The following is a 19004-nucleotide window of genomic DNA, read 5'->3' as shown; positions in this document are numbered from 1 at the left end:
GTGTGCAGATGGGCTGGTTTAATGTTTTGTACTGTACAGTATGTTGTTGCTCTGCATTCTGACGTTTCTTTTGATAGTGAGGTTATGAGGATGTGAAGAAGCCTCAGGTCAAATGTAGACAGACAGAGAATCAGCGGCGCCTGTGAGTGTTTCCTCTACAGATGAAAGTAGCCGATAGAAAGTCAAGGTAAGGATCCTACCAGGAAACATGTTTGATAAATGAACTATGTGGAAATATATTGTGTAACTGTATGGCTGTATAGCGTAGTTGTTTTTTGTTTTTTTTGATATGATAGTCTTTCAAAATGTGTATTTAGGCTAATACTTGGAAGTCTGAATATTCGTTAGAGTTAAGTGTGCTATGGTTTCCAAAATTTCTGACCAAAATGAACCTTCTCTAAGAATGTTTTGCATGTATTACTTTTAGCATTGTCAGATTGAATCAACACCAGACTACAAGTTAGACTGTTGTTCTACTGTATTTCCTTGGTAAAATGTGAGGAAGTCTCAGAACTGGTCTGACAACTGATTTGGATAAATATGACTGAGGGGCATTTCACTGTTAATACACAAAGTCCAGAGCAACTCCCTTTTGCAAAGTCCATTTCTTCCAAAGGCTTAAAAACTTCTGGGTGGACCTAGTCAGTCGATTTAATGATAGAGCAGCTGTTCCTGGTATTTTCTACACTCTGTGTAGATGTGACATGTTACAACATGTGGAAGTACAGACGGTTCGCGTTTCAGCAGGCTCTTTTCTTCATTGACTTCCATAGTAAAGTTAGAGAGGAGAAAGCGCACTAAAGGTGTTCCCTCTGTTTTCACATGTATTGTTGGATGAGGATAATATATTTTTTCTTTGAAACCTCAGGAGGAATCAAATGTCCAGAAGTGACACTGGTAGGCCGATTCCATGCAAAACTCCTGTTAAGACCTACTGAAGAGTCTTTATATGAACCTTACTGGCAAGGAAGGCAGGCAGTCAATGGCGATATTAATCTCATTGGACACCACAATAGGTCGTTGGTCAAGTTCATCAACTCAATAAGGCGGGACAAGCGCAATGATAACAGCTGATATGGGCCAGTTTGCCATTTCCAACTACTACAGTAATGTCTGGACTGGGGCTGTGAGAGCTGATCCCTAGTCAGCGTACTTTTCACCACGAGCCAGAAAATGGTCTCGAAAACGAAAGTACTGGAACCTGACTGGAGTCTGGGACACGACTGCGGCAGTATCCATCTAATCGATTGAAGGCGAAAGCAGAATAAGAGGTATCCTTTCATGTTTAGTTTTTTTATGTCAACTTTCCGTCTGAATGTGTGAAAACTTTATCTAGCACTTAGCAGCCAGCTAAATGTGCAGCCAGCTAGCCTGACTGCAAGCCAACCAGCAGTTTGCATTTTGTTTGCTACCGTTATCTGGACTCTGCCATGGAATATGAAACGTTGTGTTTTCTTAATTGAAGACTGAGCTAGCTAGCTATAACTATTGCTTCATGGTGAATTGATTGATCAAAGGAATTGCATTACATTTCACCCAGGGATATTAAGAGAATAGCCCGAATGAAAAGAAGCCGAGATATGCAGAGCTTCTTTATTAAAAAAGAAAAACAAGATGCAGAGCCAGCCACAGCCAGCAGTGAGAGAGCCCAGTCAAGTCAAGTCAGCAGCCTGGGATTAGGCACAGCAGTAGTGATAAAGAGCAATCAGCTCCACCTGCACAGCATGGCCAGTCAAGTTCTGCTTGAATCTGCCATGCACTCTCATTTAATGTTAATATGCAGGGATAGATCACCAACCTGTTTTCACCTATTCAAAACAGCACAGCAAAACATAGCATAACACAAAGCAGAAGATTTGAGTCCAGCCTACTGATGTCTTTATCTGTCTTCAGATACTTCACCCAGAAGAGGAGGTTAGTGGTGAGGAGCGTGATCCAGCAGCACATCGTGGCATATCAAGTTCTGCTACTTCCAGATGTGTCTTCCATGAACATTTACCTGAAGTTGCCATGTACTCTCACATATGATTTAATTTAAAAAGGATGGTCCATTTTTGCTCATAAAGGCTCATAAAGATTTAAAGGTGCAGTCATTAATCTTAGTGTAAGATAAATCTCTATTGTACTTCATGAGAGTTTAAAAGTTCACAGAACATATATTACTTTACATTACATACTTTCTTTGAAGTTAAGGTTTGTTTGGTTTATGTTCCAATTGTTTACAATTTTTAAATTATGGGCTATGTGACTGTATGAGTATATCTTTTATAAAGCACTTTGTAACCTTGTTAAGGTTAACCTTATTATTGTCATTATGTTCATGAATGTAATTTATATTAATATTGTAATGGCCTTCCATATTTTGTTTAATAAACAGTCAAATTAATCATTAGTTTGACATTTATAATTTTTTCTAATGATTATACAGTATACCTCATGTTAAAAACAGATGAATGTTGCTACCTTAATCTAACTAACTTGTAAAGGGGTGAGGGCTTTACTCCACGACAGAGAAATGGCTCTTAGAAAAGGTGTAGCCTATCCTTAAGCACTACTTCCCAGAGACTTATAGGTGGAAATAGAAAATGTAAACCGCCCAAATAAATGTATTTTCATATAGTTTTGTACCACAAGACAATTAGTAACATGTCAAGGGGACTGAATACATTACATAGCCTTTACTTTTCCCCCTTTTCCAGGGTATAAAATTAAAGCTTCTAGCATTAAGTGTTTCCCACAATCCACCGCTCCACAAGGTGAATCCACACTAAAGATGGCTGATGAGCTTATATTTTAATCAGACACAATAAACATCCTGTAAGGGACTGATGAGGAGACAGCAGCACAGTGGCAAAAGTGTCTAGGCCTAAGTTCACTTATAGTGTTTAAGTGCATGATGAAGGTCAGTTGTCACTAAAGCACTTCATTTGTATTTAGTTCTCAAGACCACTGTGTCTGATGCCCAAGTAGCCAAAAAATGGAAACATTTCACAGGAAGTAAGAGATGAGTCTTAAAAAATATCTGGCTATGACGATAAATGAAGGAATTATTAATTTAATTAATGTATCACTTTAATTAATGTAAACTAATGTTTTTAATCAATCATTTGTCGGTTGAATGAAATACCTCTGTCATTCAATGTAACTTATGTATGATGCATCCATGGTATAGGCTGAACTATCATGAGATAAGACAAGATAAGATAAGACAAGACAAGATAAGATAAGATAAGATAAGACAGCACTTTATTGATCCCCTTGGGGAAATTCAGGTGCCATAGCAGCAATTGGCAGAACAGTGCCAAGGAAGTCAAGTATGTGTCAAGTACAAAGTAACAAAAGAAAACTACTACTAAAATAAAATAAAGGTAATGTACATAATATGCAACAATAGAGACAGTGCAAATAATGCAAATAAATGCAAATAATGATAAAGAGACCCAAGGGCTGTTTAATTTCGGTTTCCTCCTTGCCAAGAACCTGAAGGGTTCACTTGTGGTTCGTCAGAAATTGGAAGTAGGATGCTGGAAAGAGTTGCAGCCAAGTTAAACAAAAAGAAAAAAGATATTTACCAGTTCGCAGAAATAAAGGGAATGAAAACAGGGAACCACCTCTGACCTCGCTGCAAATATGCAGTATGTATGTATATAAAAGTACTGTGTGGTTGTAACAAAGATATGATTAGAATTAGAACAAATTTACCAATTAAATTACCAAGTCCTCCATGTGATTTTGGCTTTTGTGGTTCTGGTTATTTTTAGATGGGAAGCAACTTGTGGACCTGTAAAGTCACTCGCTCACTCACTCACTCACTCACTCACTCACTCACTCACTCACTCACTCACTCACTCACTCACTCACTCACTGTTAACCTATCTGCCCCCTAGTGGCCGTCAGGAGGCATGGCAATGTCAACAGACACTGAGCAGGATCATTCACTCACCTCCTCTGCGATACTGCTGAACTGTGTAGGCTTTTTCACATCTATGACTGTGTGTGTCCTTGTTACACTAGGTCTCCACACTGAGGGTGAATGTGAGCGGGGCTGACTATGGCTCCCCAGAGCATCCAGTACTGGTGGTTGTTCATTCATGAACTCCTGTAGAGGTATGTGAGATAAAAATGAAAATGTTTTACCAAAGTGATATATTTCTTTTAGCCCCATTTACACTGTTCCAGCAGCAATGTACCATGTGCTTTCTCCTATGACAAGTTATTACCAGTAGTGGGCAGCATCAAACAAACAGGTCCTGCCTGCTGCACATCATGAGAGGCTGCATTCACACAGTAACCAATGTATTATGATTTTTTTGATTTTCTAATTTTCATATGAAATACATTTTCATTTACAATTATTATTATTTTTACTTATATGTCCAAAATCCAGAGGCAAAATAGCGAAAATGAAACAAAAACAATACATTTTAAAACAATCAATATCAAACTATAATTCAGGTCTAACTATTATTTTTGGGCTGGACTTAATTCAGTCTAAATTCAGTTAATCAAACTGGCCTAAAAAATACCTACAGTTCCATTGCTGTTGACAGAACATGGCAATGTTTTTCACCGTTGTTTTGACAAAGTGATGTTTTACTACAGTTAAATAGTCATAGACTTAACACAGGTTTATGTCCTGCCTCAACATTGGCTGTCTCAGGTACCCATAGACCACCAGACTGAACACTGCACTGAAAACACATAGGATAGGATAGGATAGGTAGTTTTGGATAGGGTGAGGTTTTTGTGTGGAGTAAGGGCGCCCTCTAGTGGATTGTACTGGCTACAGCATGATATAGGTTGGCTGGCTTACTGTAGTTTTACATTGCTGCTGTGCAGTTTCTGCTGTGAAAGTAAAGGAGCCAAAATAGTTTTTTTCTGCCTGTTCATGAGTACAATGGTAAACGTATGTACCAGACATGACTTTCTATTCCACTTTGACAGAAAACAGAACTTTTACTTACACCAAAAATCCCAAATGAATGTATTTTAAACTAATTTTGTACCACAAGACAATGTGCAAAAGGTACAATGGAGAGAATACTATATACAGCAACAAGATCTTGTGATGTTCAGATCAGATGGCTCATCCCAGTTACTGGCAGCACGGTGCTGGAAAGAGGTAAACTACAGCCAGGCAATAAATGAAAAAGATATTAACCATTTTACAGAAATATAAGGAATGTTTAAGAAAATAAAGGGACTCTGTGCTCTGATGTTGCTTAAGAAATGCATGTATACAAGTACAAGTACATGTTTGTAACAAAGGGGTATACACGATCAGACAATAGAACAAACATAACCTATTATATTACCAATTACCTTGTGTGATCTGGCTGATATAATAGTCTTACAAGACCTAGATGTCTAAAAAAAAATCATCTCATCTCAAGGAGATGATTTCTTTTTTAAAGATTATTTTCATGACATTTCTGCTTTATTGGACAGTACAGTTGAGAGAGTCCCAAACTTCAACCCAGGAAATCGCGGCCACATGGTATGCTCGCTAGACCAGTGTTGGTAAATGAGGGTTATATATTTAACCCATTGTGACCCCCTGGGGCATCCTGTCCCGCAACATGAGAACCATTGGTGTTTCCTGTCAGTACCCGAACAGTGGTAGGGAGATACAGGGGAGCCTCCTTCAGGTCTCCAGGGCCGAAGTACTAATGCAGCAAATGTGCAACTAACTTCAGGGTAAAACCCAATTAACAGTTCCTATTTATTTAACTCTGCTACAAGGGCAAAGATCAGTCTCGTATCTTGTTTGTCAGAGGCACTGTAATTTGCGCCAGATAAGACAGCAAGACTTTCCCGGCAGTATGCAACCCGTACCACCCATAGCAAGACCCCCATCTCTTAGATTACGGTGGCCAGTTAGGGAAAGGGAGAAACGGTATAGGCTAACCCTAACCCTAAAAGGATACATCCGTGCTTACCAACACTACCCATAACTGCGGCTCTATAAAAAAAACATTTCTGCTGTACAAATCTATCATGTCTATCATGTCCTCTGATAATTAATCAAGTTAAATGACTTGAAAAGGGAAAATCAGCACCCTGTATATGCAGGCTGTGATGGGGTTGCGACTAGGCATCTGTTCATGTTAAGTAGTCAGGCGCAGAAATATTTGAGAATCACTGCCTGAGCCACCAGAACACCCCCAGCCCAGTGGAGAAATTCAATCATTGTCCTTCAATTTGAAAATATCCTCTGTTTTTAACAGAGAGTAACGATGACGGCACTTAAACAGCTGCTTTATGGAACTTTGGGTCATTTGGGAGATGAAGAGCTAAAGGGCTTCAAGTGGTTCCTGCAGCAGGCTGACCTCCTAGAAGGCCGCCCAGCCATCCCAAAGAGCCGACTGGAGAAGGCAGACAGGCTGGACACAGTGGATCAGATTGTGCAGACCTACAACCAACACTCTCTGGAGGTGACCAAGGAGGCTTTAAAGAAGATCAAGAGGAATGATCTAGTGGAGAGTTTGTCAAACACCAGCTCAGGACTTAAAGGTAAGTCGTGGGAAGCTAACAATTATATTATTATTATTATTATATGGTCACATGTGCCATTTTTAATACAACACATTATAGTAGCAATTTATATAGAGTATAAGCTGTACTCTTTTGTTAGCCTATCCTGCATCCAAACAGTAGATGTGTGAAGAGAGTCAGGCTGCCATTTGAGTCTCTGTTTTTATTGTTTTATTGTAAGTTTTATGGTATGCAGATTTCAGGAAAACAGCAAAACAGAACTCATATTGTCTATGATTTAAAATACTTTATTGATCCCCAAAGGGGGAAATTCTCACTTTGCCCTCTAGTTGTGGTTCATGGTCAGCTAGCCAGTGCAGCGCCCCTGGAGCACCAACCTAGAGGTTAATTATCTTGCTCAAGGACACTTCAGTATAGGTGTGGCCACACAGGGGATCGAACCCTAACCACTGGCCAACTGGACACCAAATATTACACAAATTCAGACAATTTTCACCAGCCAAACTGGCCCCACACACAACAAGGTTTTTAATAATCTGTGTATGGGCCCTCCTATTTCTTCCCCTGAGTCCCAGCTCAGCCACTTGAATAATTCCTGTCTGGTGTCTCTAGATATTGATACATTGTCACATATGTGCTATTAAAAGAAGATTAAATTAATTATAATTAAAAGATTAAAAGATTAATTAATTAAAAGAAGCTATTATGTGAGAAGTGTCTGATCTTCTTCTTAGAAAAAATAGATGCTATCAGGAAAAACATTACACCCCCGAACCACGACTTAAACCCTGTCCACAGTACCAGCTCATCCTTTAGTTGTTTTGAGCAGATATCCCCACAAATGCTCTTAGACATAATGTCTCGTATGAACGCCTCTACGTGCTGCTCAGATGTTTTACCATCAAGGCTCTTAAAAGAAGTAATGGGAACAATTTCCCCTTTTATTTTGTCAATTATAAACAATTCCCTGGCTTTAGGCTCAGTCCCTCCTGATTTTAAATATGCAATGATTCAGCCACTCCTCAAAAAACCTGGCCTTGATCCAAGAATTCTAACCAACTATCGTCCAATCTCAAAACTTCCATTTCTCTCCAGAATACTAGAAAAAGTTGTATATCCAATTGACAACGTATATGAGTGGCAATCATCTATCTGAAAAATTCCAATCTGGTTTTGGGGCACAGCACAAAATGACCTCTACCAGGCTGCTGATGCTGGGAATTGTTCAGTATTAGTCCTGCTTGATCTTAGTGCGGCATTCAACACTGTTGATCATAACATCTTACTTACCTTATGAAATGTGTTGGCATGAATGGGTTGGCTCTGGACTGGTTTAGGTCTTATCTCTCTGATAGATATTTCTCAGTCACATTAGGTAGTTTCACCTCCTCCTCTGCCAAACTCAACTGTGGGGTACCGCGAGGTTCAATTCTGGGTCCAATTCTCTTCTCTATGCTACAGGCAACATAATTAGCAGACACAATATCTCTTTTCACTTTTATGCAGATGACACACAATTATACCTTCCTGTAAACCCCAAAGATGCCAGTAGCTTGGTCGCACTGAAAAACTGCCTTGAGGACATAAAGTGCTGGATGTCTCAAAACGTTCTCAAACTCAACGAGGATAATACTGAAGTTATTCTGTTTGGGTCTCCAAATATGACTCCAAGGCTTCAGGAGGGTCTTGACACCTTGGTAACTAATATCAAGCCCTCTGCCAAAAACCTGGGATTTATTTTTGACTCCAATTTGTCTTTTAACTCTCAAATACAATCAGTTACTCTGTCTTGTTTTTATCATTTAAGAAGTATTTCTAAAATCAAGTCGTTTTTATCTCCCTCTGACCTGGCGAAAGTCATCCATGCTTTTATATCCTCATGTCTTGACTACCGCAACTCCCTTTATTCTGCTCTCAGTAAAAAAGCATTAAATCGTCTGCAGCTGGTTCAGAATGCAGCAGCTCGGCTTTTAACTGGAACTAGGAGAAGAGACCACATTACCCCCATTTTAGCATCCCTCCACTGGCTTCCAATTTCCTTTAGAATTCATTTTAAGATTTTATTGATTACTTTTAAAGCCTTAAATGGATTAGCCTCAACCTACATTTCTGACCTACTCACCCCATACGTACAGGGACGCTCACTAAGGTCATCAAAAAAGGCTCTGCTCCTGGTTCCAAGGGCTAATCTGGTAACTAAAGGGGAGAGGGCATTTGCCACCAGGGCACCTAAGCTGTGGAATGACCTTCCATTTAAACTTCGTACGGTCACCTGTCTTACTTCTTTTAAACGACAACTAAAAACGCACCTTTTTAATCTTGCTTTTAACTTACTTTTAATATTTTATTATTTTATTTTATTATTTTACTTATACATTTTATCTGTGTTTTATTATTTTCTCTTAATGTTCTTATGTTCTCATGTTTATTGATGCTCATATGTGAGTACTTATGCCATATTTTCTTGTTTTTATATTCTTTTGTTTTAATTTTATTGTTTTATTCTTTACATGATCCATTTTACTTTGTCTAAGCACTTTGTAACAATTAAGAAAAGTGCTATATAAATACAGTTATTATTATCTCTCTCTCTCTCTCTCTCTCTCTCTCTCTCTCTCTCTCTCTCTCAGGAGATATCAATAGTGATGTTGGGGAGGCTACAGAGAACAGAGGAGCTTCCTCCATTCAACCACAGGCTGCTTGTCTTCCTGGCCTTCCCACTGGCAGCAGTCAGACTGAAGGTAAAGCTATTCTCTGGCTCACTCTGGCTGCTATGTTGGTTGTCCTGTCACTGCCCATTTCGTGTGGCTGTTAAAACAATTAAGGATTTAGTTAATCCTCTTCTTCTTCTTGATGTCACAGCTCCTGGAAGCACCGATTTATTTGAGTAAACGATGCAGAAGGTGTGTGACCTAAAGGTCGGCTGTTCAGATCCCTGAACTGGCTGGAAAATCTTGCATGGGAAAGTAAATCAGTATGTCAACATACCCTTGGGCAAGGCACTGAATCCCCAACTGAATCTGAATAGAATATTATCAGCTGCCTGCTCCACTAAGGCTGCACATCCACAGGGAGCCTCTCTTCAAAATGTTGCCTTCCTTTTTTGTTATTTCAAAGGAAAGGATGTGTTGTTGTTGACAGTGAGGACATGTTTGTTATTCTCAGAGCACCAACTTTTAGCAAAAAAAACAACCACTTAGCTTCAAAAGGTTTTCAGTTGTCTCATCGTTTAGTGCTGCTAGCTAGAAAAGATGTGTCTGGTGAACACACAGCGTGATATTTTAAGTTTACCTTTACACCTATGGATGTTCCTTTGTTATACACAGATTTGCTGGTGCCAACAACAGAGCCTCCACAACTCATCACATGGTACCAATGCAGGGTCCAATCTAACCTCCAGGACAAGTTTATATGTACAGAAGAAGGATTGTCAGAGATGGAGGATAAGAAACTTCTGGATGATATCTACACAGAGCTCTACATCACAGACGGGCGTGTCATACACATCAACAGCCAGCATGAGATCAGGCAGATTGAGATGGCATCAAGAAATCCAGCAGGGTCAGAGAAACCAATCAAACCCAGCGACATCTTCAAACACCCTTCTGGAAAATACAAACCCATAAGAACAGTGCTGACCAATGGGATTGCAGGAATCGGTAAAACGTTCCTTGTGAACAAGTTCATCCTGGATTGGGCTGAAAAGAGAGCCAATCAAGATGTTCATCTCATATTCCCCTTCACCTTCCGCCAGCTGAATTTACTGACGGGAGAAAGGCTTTCTTTTGCGGAGCTAATTCACAGATGTATAAGGGAAACCATTGACATCAAGCAGGAGGCTCTTAATTACATCTTCACAACATTACATAAGTCAGGAAACAAAAACTATGACAAGAGTACCTTCAAACTTCTGTTTGTGTTGGACGGATTGGATGAGAGCCGCCTTCAACTAGACTTCAAAGCCAATGAAAAGCGCTCTATTGATGTGACCAAGTCAACTGGAGTAGAAGTACTGCTGACAAACCTCATCAAGGGGAAACTGCTTCCCTCTGCTCGCCTCTGGATAACCACACGACCTGCAGCAGCCAATCGGATCCCTCGAGAGTTTGTTAACATGGTGACAGAGGTGAGGGGGTTCACTGACCCACAGAAGGAGGAGTACTTCAGGAAGAGATTCAGAGATGAGGAGCAGGCCAGCAGAATCATCTCCCACATCAAGAAATCACAAAGCCTCCACATCATGTGCCACATCCCAGTCTTCTGCTGGATCACTGCTACAGTTCTGGAGGATGTGTTGAATACCAGTGAGAGAGGAGACCTGCCCAAGACCCTGACTGAGATGTACACAGAATTCCTGGTGTTTCAGATCGATCAGACGAAAGAGAAATATGGCACAGAAATCAGCATTCAGTACATTCAATCACTTGCAAAACTGGCTTTTCACCAGCTGGAGAAAGGCAACCTGATCTTCTATGAGAAAGACCTAAAAAAGAGTGGCATTAAATTCAATGAAGCCTCAGTGTACTCAGGAGTTTTCACACAGATCTTTAAAGAGGAGCGTGGGCTGAAGAAGGACAAGAACAGGGATAAGGACAAGATGTTCAGCTTTGTCCATCTGAGCATTCAGGAGTTTCTGGCTGCTGTTTATGTGGTAATGTCACTCATTAACAGGAACACAAACATGATGGCTGAACCACAACTGACTTTCTGGGGGCTGTGGGGGCTTTCTAACAAAACATCTGCAACAGAGGTCCACAGGAATGCTATTGACAAGGCCTTAAAGAGTCCAAATGGACACCTGGACTTGTTCCTCCGCTTCCTCCTGGGCCTTTCTCTGGAGACCAATCAGGCTCTCCTACGAGGCCTGCTGAAACAGACAGGAAGTAGCTCACAGACCAATCAGGAAACAGTCCAGTACATCAAGCAGAAGATCAGCGAGAATCCCTCTCCAGAGAGAAGCATCAATCTGTTCCACTGCCTGAATGAGATAAATGACCATTCTCTAGTGGAGGAGATCCAAAAGTACCTGAGTTCAGGAAGTCTCTCTACAGTCAAACTCTCCCCTGCTCAGTGGTCGGCTCTGGTCTTCATGTTACTGTCATCAGAAAAAGAGCTGGACGTGTTTGACCTGAAGAAATACTCTGCTTCAGAGGAGGGTCTGCTGAGGCTGCTGCCAGTGGTCAAAGCCTCCAATAAAGCTGTGTAGGTGCATAGATAACTCGATAAATTGAGTATATTACATGTGATCTTTTTTCACTGGAGAGTAAATTAGTAAGTAATTGTTTCTCTTCATCACTAATTCTTCTTCAGGCTGAGTGGCTGTAACCTGTCAGAGAGAAGCTGTGAAGCTCTGGCCTCAGTTCTCAGCTCCCAGTCCTCTAGTCTGAGAGAGCTGGACCTGAGTAACAACAACCTGCAGGATTCAGGAGTGAAGCTGCTCTCTGCCGGACTGGAGAGTCCACACTGTAGACTGGAAACTCTAAGGTCAGGATTATCATTTCCCAACTCTAATTTTGTCAGAATGAATCAAAGCTCAAGCAAACATTTTCAAAGTTATTGTCTTCATCACTAATTCTTCTTCAGCCTGAGTGTTTGTAAGCTGTCAGAGAGAAGATGTGAGGCTCTGTCCTCAAGCCAAACCAAGTGCACATAGTGCAGTCAATTTCTACCATATTGGATTTTCCGCCATTTTGAATTTTCTGAAAAACCTGTTTTTGCAAACTCTTCCAAGACTGTTGATCCAATATTCCCCAAAGATTGTTAGTACTCCAAATCATTTTGGTGCCAGAGGCCAATCAATGCCGGGCTGTGGCACCTTAACAAATTGAACAAGAACTTGTGAATGCAGTCCGATACTCATGAAACTTAACCCACCTCATCAACAGGTGCTGTGGTGCCCACAGAAAAATGCCTACAACTCTTAAAGTGTTTGCCCGATAATGTTCAAATTTGGAATACTGTCTTGAACAAATGCAGGATCAATGAGGTCAAGTTGATCAATAGAAAAATATGGCCACCATCAGCCAATCAATTTTCAGCAGCCCCTAAACACTGTTTTATTAGCCCAATCTTCTAAGTTGGCACTTATGTGCTACTGCCATTGAAGTACCAGACTTTTCATGATGAAATTTCGTGATGATTGGCCAATAGGCAGCACTACAGTTTTTGCCTATAATTTTTAAAACATTAGATGTAGAATGAAAATTATTTTTTATGTTTTCTGAAATACAACATAGTCTTTTTACCCACTGCAATTTTTCTCTGACCACCAATTTGAACTTTTTGAAAAGAACTATTTCTGCGAACTCCGAGACTGTTGATCCAATCTTCCTCAAATTTGGCACACAGCATCTCTAGACTCACATGATTAAAAATGATCAAAAGATTGTTGGTCCTCCAAATTGCTTGACTTCCACAGGCCAATCAATTTTGGGGTGTGGCACCTATGCAGGACAAGTACTGATCTGCTTGTGCCCTTCCTATGCACCTGTCACTATAGGTGTGCAAAAGCCTTTCAAGCAAATTTCCATATGAAGGCAAAATTGTGTGTGCTTTGTTTTGGTGCAGTGTAGTATCTCCATACATCAAACACTGCCAAATTGTTACATAAGGCTGTGATAATGCTATTGTGAGGTTGCATCAAATCTAGGATATCTGGTGATTCATTAAAGTCACCAGCTATCATGAGGATAGCATCAATATAGTTATTCTGAAATTCCTGAATTCTTTTTTGCGAGCTAACTAAAAAGAATAGCATTTGCACTGTGCGTATTGTATCCATATATGTTACACACCATAAACATTGCGTTGTCTTGTTTAAGATTACCCATCTGTCTTTCATAGTGGTTTATAATACTCCTTTAAATTTGTGAATGAGGGTTTTAATCAATTCGGTGACAGACTTAGAATTGGTAAGGAATCAGATTGTTAAGAAGGAATTATTAACAAATCAACCTTGATAATTCCAAATTAATTTTGTCAGATTGAATCAAACCAAGCTCAAGCAAACATTTTCAAAGTTCTTGTTTCTCTTCATCACTAATTTTTCTTCAGGTTGAGCATCTGTAACCTGTCAGAAAGAAGCTGTGAAGCTCTGGTCTCAGTTCTCAGCTCCCAGTCCTCTAGTCTGAGAGAGCTGGACCTGAGTAACAACGACCTGCAGGATTCAGGACTGAAGCTGCTCTCTGCTGGACTGGAGAGTCCACACTGTAGACTGGAGACTCTCAGGTCAGTATTCCTCAACCTGGTCAACACATGACCATTTAAATAATGTTTTACATACAGGTTAACTTAAATGAATCAATCCCTAATCTTTGTCGGATTTTCTCTCTCTGTGTGTGTGTGTGTGTGCAGGATGTCAGGCTGTCTGCTCACAGAGGAAGGCTGTGCTTCTCTGGCCTCAGCTCTGAGCTCCAACCCCTCCCATCTGAGAGAGCTGGACCTGAGCTACAATCATCCAGGAGCCTCAGGAGTGAAGCTGCTCTCTGCTGGACTGGAGGATCCACACTGGAGACTGGAGAGACTCAGGTATGGAGAGGCTTGCTGTCAGGGAGAGGCAATGTCAAATATAGGGGTAATTTCTCAGTCAGGCTGAGAAACTGAGGAATATTGTTTAATATTTAACAGCAGTTATGACCAAGGTTATTATAGTTTTGCATTTTTCATTAGTTTAGTTTTAATTAGTTTTTAAAGCGGGTTTGCTAGTTTAGTTTTTATTTTTTGAAAATGCTTAGTTTTAGTTTAGTTTTTATTAGTTTTAGTGTTAGTTTTAGTCTTTTTTTGTAATAAGGGGTATTTGTCAGGGGCGAGATTCAAAAAGGTAAAAAAAAAAAAAAAAAAAAAAATTGGAAGATAGATTTCATATCCACCCAAAATACTAGGCTTATGTATGAAATAAATTGACAAAGACGAAAACTAAACACATTTTCTCTATAATTTTAGTTTATTTTACTATAGTTAGTTTTGTAAACACACAATACAGTTTCAGTTAGTTATTGTGTTTTTGTAAAGCCTTGTTTTTATTTTTATTTCAGTTAACGAAAATGTTTTTTCACACCTAGTTTTCGTTATTTCGTTAGTTTTCGTTAACGATAATAACCTTGGTTATGACTGATGCTGTATAGAAAATCATTCCACTATCAGAGAATATGCTGATGTGACTTTGTTGTACCCTATCCAGTGCTGACTATGGTGGAGTGCGGAGGCTGAAATCAGGTCTGAGGAAGTGTAAGTGTGTATTTAGTTTTATTCATGAAAATCAAGCAACACATTCAACTATTGAGATGGAAATCCCATTTACACAACAGTAAGAGACATCAGTTAATTCAAATTCTACTGTGAATGAAGATGATGGTGGACATTATGTGTTACGATGAAACTGTTAAAAATACCAATAAAACACAACAGGTCTATTAGATCATAAACTGCTGCTGTATTGTGTCTTGCTCTCCCCATCAGATGCCTGTGAACTCACACTGGACCCAAACACAGCAAACAGAAACCTCTCTCTGTCTGAAGACAACAGAAAGGTGACAGAGGTGACAGAGGAGCAGCCACATCCTGATCACCCAGAGAGATTTGACCGCTGGGAACAGGTGCTGTGCAGAAACGGTCTGACTGGTCGCCGTTACTGGGAGGTCGAGAGGAAAGGGGGGGTTTATATAGGAGTGACTTACAGAGGAATCAGAAGGAGAGGAGGGGATGCTGACTGCTGTCTTGGATGGAATGACAAGTCCTGGAGTCTGGACTGCTCTGATAATAGTTACTCTGCCTGTCACAAAGACAGAACAACTGTCATACAAACCCCCCTCTCTTCTGGCTCTGGCAGAGTCGCAGTGTATCTGGACTCGTCTGCTGGCACTCTGTCCTTCTACAGAGTTTCCTCTGACAAACTGATCCACCTCCACACCTTCCACTCCACATTCACTGAACCTCTCTACCCTGCGTTTGGGTTTAAGTCTGGTTCCTCAGTGTCTCTGTGTCAGATAGAGGAGGGAGAGTCACCTGCTGTGTAGAGAAACACTCACACTGCTGACCAAAGGCAGCTGCTGAAATGATGATTCACTCTGTACAGGATCACACACACACAGTCTTACTTAAGTCACTTTTGGGGTATTTACATAGACTTACATTCATTTCCTGGAGACTTACCCTAACCCTAACCATAACCACTACTTGCCTAAACCTAACCCTAACCCTAACCTTAACCTAACCCTAACCTTAACCACTGACCCAAAAATAGTTTTTTACCAATTGGGGACACGGCTTTTGTCCCCAGTTGCACAAGCCATCCCCAATCATTTGGTCTTAAAGGAACACTTTGCCGATTTTCAACCAGCTTTGTACCATTACAATGTTGGTAGTATATGCAAATGAACAATGTTTACCTTCCCTCCATGTTGCCGGCACCGAGAGCTCCATGCCGGCTTGTTTGGCTCTCGATCCAACTGTCCGTGGATGCGGGCATACAAAAATGAGTAAGTACAATCTGTAGTTCGAATAACAGCCATGCGAGCCGGCGCAGCTTCAAAATCTGTTGTTCTTCTGAGAACCAATGACGTCACTGGTTCGCGGAAGTACAACAGATTTTGAAGCTGTTTGAAAACTGTTGTTGTTGTTTACACTGTATCCCGAATTCGGATAGATAGAGATAAGGTTGAAAATCGGCAAATTGGTCCTTTAAGTCTGGTGTGTGTCCCTGAAAGTGACTTAAGTCATACCCCCCCCACCCCCACCCCCCCCCACCCCACACACACACACACACACACACACACACACACGCCTCGGACAGACCTCTCTGCCATATTAAAGCAATGCATGCAGGTGGGTGAATCTCATTGGTGGGAGGGCTCCTCAAAGTACATATCCAGGTGGGTTTTGCACACTTCTCTGATTGGTCAGTTAGACAGTAGAGTGTATCAGAGCTGTGATTGGTGTGGTAAATATGCTGCAATGATGTAAAGGGAGCATGGTGGGTTTTTCCTCCACTGCTCTCACTGACAACTGGAAACCCACAGCATCTGATCTCCCTTCACTGCTGCCGTCATCCGGGGTGAGTGGTGATGTAGAAACCAGACTAACACTGCTGGGGTTAGGGGTTCTACTCCCTGTGTAGCTCAAAGGGTCGAGCAAGGCACTAACACTGCTGGGGTGGGAGGTTCCATTCCCACAGGGGCCACCCACGTTAGAAATGTTCATGATACTGTAAGGTGCTTTGGATGAAAGCCTCCAACACATAGCAGATTTTATGTTAGAAGAAAGATTTTTTATAGGCATAGAAGTGATTAAGTCCAGCCAAAGAGGTGGTAATGTCAATTTTCTCAGGAAAAAGAGAGAATCATTTTGGATTTTCTATTTCAAAAGTTTATTTCCAGGGGGCATGAATGAGGACTTCTCAATTAATGAGTTTGTATAGTGGTTTGTAAATATCTCTCATTTATTTTTGGTTTTGTAGTTTTGTAGTGTTTTTTTAAAAAAAATGTTATGATGTATTATTATGATTTTTTATGTTATTCTTTTATGATAAAGTAGATCAAGTACCACCCCTTAGGTGCACTTCTCCAGTTTATGACCCAATATGGTGTCACCCATGCCCCTTATTGGACACTCCCCTTGCCTCTCTGCCAGTCTGGGACTACGATTGGCCTGAGGCCACATGACCATACCCAACCCATCTTTGTAGGTACCCCATTGGCTGATATGTCTGTGGATGTATATGATTGGTTGTCTTTTGTTATTTTTTTACCTTTTTGAATTATTTTCTGTTACCCTATTTAAATGTTGTTTGTAATGTGTTTCATGATGACCCTGATGAAGGCCACAAGCCGAAACGCGTTGGTCTAACAATAAAGTTGTTTTATATACTACAAGTGTTGCTGGAGTTTTGACCTTTTAAGAAATGGAAATGAGAAAGAATTTAAAGGAATCTTTGTCTTAGAAAAATGGACCTTGGCTTCAGCCAACTTGTGCTAAAGAGATAAACAACTATAAAATGTGTATCTCTTCCATTTCTACAGACAGGCTGTTATACGTTTTGTTTATACCGCATCTATAGTCCATTTGCCTGATTTATGCCTCTGTAACCCTGTTTTTAATTCAAGTCTGGAATTCTTTTGTTGTTTATCCAGCTGACTTATTCAGTACTGTTTTATTGCTTGTGGAGGCAGACTCAAACTCCTCATCCTGCTGCTCAGATGGGGAATTTTTGCTAATTACCTTTTGTGTGATTTTGATTGTTTTTGTTCATAAAAAATCAAAGAGGGCCTGAGGCACTCAAAAGTTTAAAGCCTTTATCACACTTTGGCAATTTAAATAGTTTCAGCTCGAATGAGCCTTTGTCAGAGTCTTGGCGTTGGTCAGTTTTTAAATAAATGAGGCTTTTAAATTTAATTCTACACAACAGACGTGACCCTCTGACCCTCTCTGATTTTTAATATGTTCTTGTAATATCCCTTCCGAAAGCCACATGATTGGTTTCAGCCAGACATTTCTGGTACCTAATCTTTGCTTTTTCTAATTTATGTTTTTGCTTGTTTGTAAGTGCTATGTTTGTCATGATGCTGCTGCCTTGGCCAGGTTTCTCTGGAAAAAAAAGCTGTTCAATCTCAATCGGTTAAATAAATAACAAGGACACACAGTGTCATAGATGCGAAGCAGCCTACACAGTTCAGCAGTATTGTAGTGAGGGGGTGGGTGAAGGGCCCTGGTTCACTGTCTGTAGACATTGCCATGCCTCTTAACGGCCATTAGGGGGCAGATAGGCTAACTTGGGTCTGTATGTACTAAGCCAATGTGGTAATTCATTGGGTTAAACTCCTAAAGTGGCGTTGTCGGTTAAACTTTACCTGGTCACACCATAGACTGTAAAAAAAGATGGACCAAGTGAGTGTGACGTCCCCCATAGGTTTCTGAAGGGCCGTTTTAAAGCCAAAAGTTGGGGTTTGCTAGTGCCTCCGTGTTGAATTTTTTTTGGAGCCAAAGCAGCCAGAACGAAGCCGGGGGTTTCCCACAGCGCCACAGCTCCGCCTGCTATTGGCCCGTAATCAGGGCCCTGCCGATCACTGGACAGGCGACCTGTCAATCACTTGGAAAGCAACCCCGTTTTAGAACCGTTATATCCCGTTAATGACGCAATTATTCTGAAAATCGCCATATGGACACATTAGAAAAAGTGAAATTAGCTACTGAGACCATAACCTGTTGTCGAAAAAAATGATTGACTTCAGATTTTGAGTGAAAAGTTGGGTTGTGGTCCCATTGACTTGCATGGAGTTCGATTTGGAGTCTTTTTGGAGCCAGCATCTAGCGGACGTTAGAGAAATTGTAGCTTTCAGCCACTTCCTTATTGGCTTCAAAATTCACCCATGGTTTTGGCCGCTTGGGTCATACATTAGGCCACTGAAAGCCATTTGGAATTCCTTTTAACAGAATATACTGGAACAGATTGTGTGGTCACCAGGGAAACATACAAAAATAGTTTCAGCATTTCCCCCTTTAGATTTGTACTGATT

The 19004-nt window shown here is 40.6% G+C and overlaps 2 protein-coding genes across 3 annotated transcripts in view; one reads left to right on the top strand and one right to left on the bottom strand.

Moving 5' to 3' along the window:
- LOC139919357 (NLR family CARD domain-containing protein 3-like) overlaps positions 1-19004 on the bottom strand; it is a 123351-nt gene that overhangs the window by 90411 nt on the left and 13936 nt on the right. The window lies entirely within an intron of this gene.
- Positions 145-16255, top strand: LOC139915617 (NLR family CARD domain-containing protein 3-like). Its single transcript, XM_078284765.1, has 9 exons — positions 145-187; positions 4015-4107; positions 6228-6513; positions 9822-11697; positions 11806-11979; positions 13549-13722; positions 13849-14022; positions 14675-14721; positions 14953-16255. The coding sequence occupies exons 3-9, from the start codon at positions 6237-6239 to the stop codon at positions 15507-15509; spliced, it is 3279 nt and encodes a 1092-aa protein (XP_078140891.1). The 5' UTR covers positions 145-187; positions 4015-4107; positions 6228-6236; the 3' UTR covers positions 15510-16255.

The sequence above is a fragment of the Centroberyx gerrardi genome, chromosome 7 (genome assembly GCF_048128805.1).
Source record: "Centroberyx gerrardi isolate f3 chromosome 7, fCenGer3.hap1.cur.20231027, whole genome shotgun sequence".
Taxonomy (NCBI): Eukaryota; Metazoa; Chordata; class Actinopteri; order Beryciformes; family Berycidae; genus Centroberyx; species Centroberyx gerrardi.
This window is presented reverse-complemented; position numbering and strand designations above follow the sequence as displayed.

Excerpts from the sequence above, each read along its gene's own strand:
- LOC139915617 (XM_078284765.1), top strand. The coding sequence starts at position 6,237 with ATGACGGCACTTAAACAGCTGCTTTATGGAACTTTGGGTCATTTGGGA. Across the intron at positions 11,980-13,548 it reads TGTAGACTGGAAACTCTAAG|GTTGAGCATCTGTAACCTGT; the intron begins GTCAGGATTATC and ends ATTTTTCTTCAG. Across the intron at positions 13,723-13,848 it reads TGTAGACTGGAGACTCTCAG|GATGTCAGGCTGTCTGCTCA; the intron begins GTCAGTATTCCT and ends GTGTGTGTGCAG.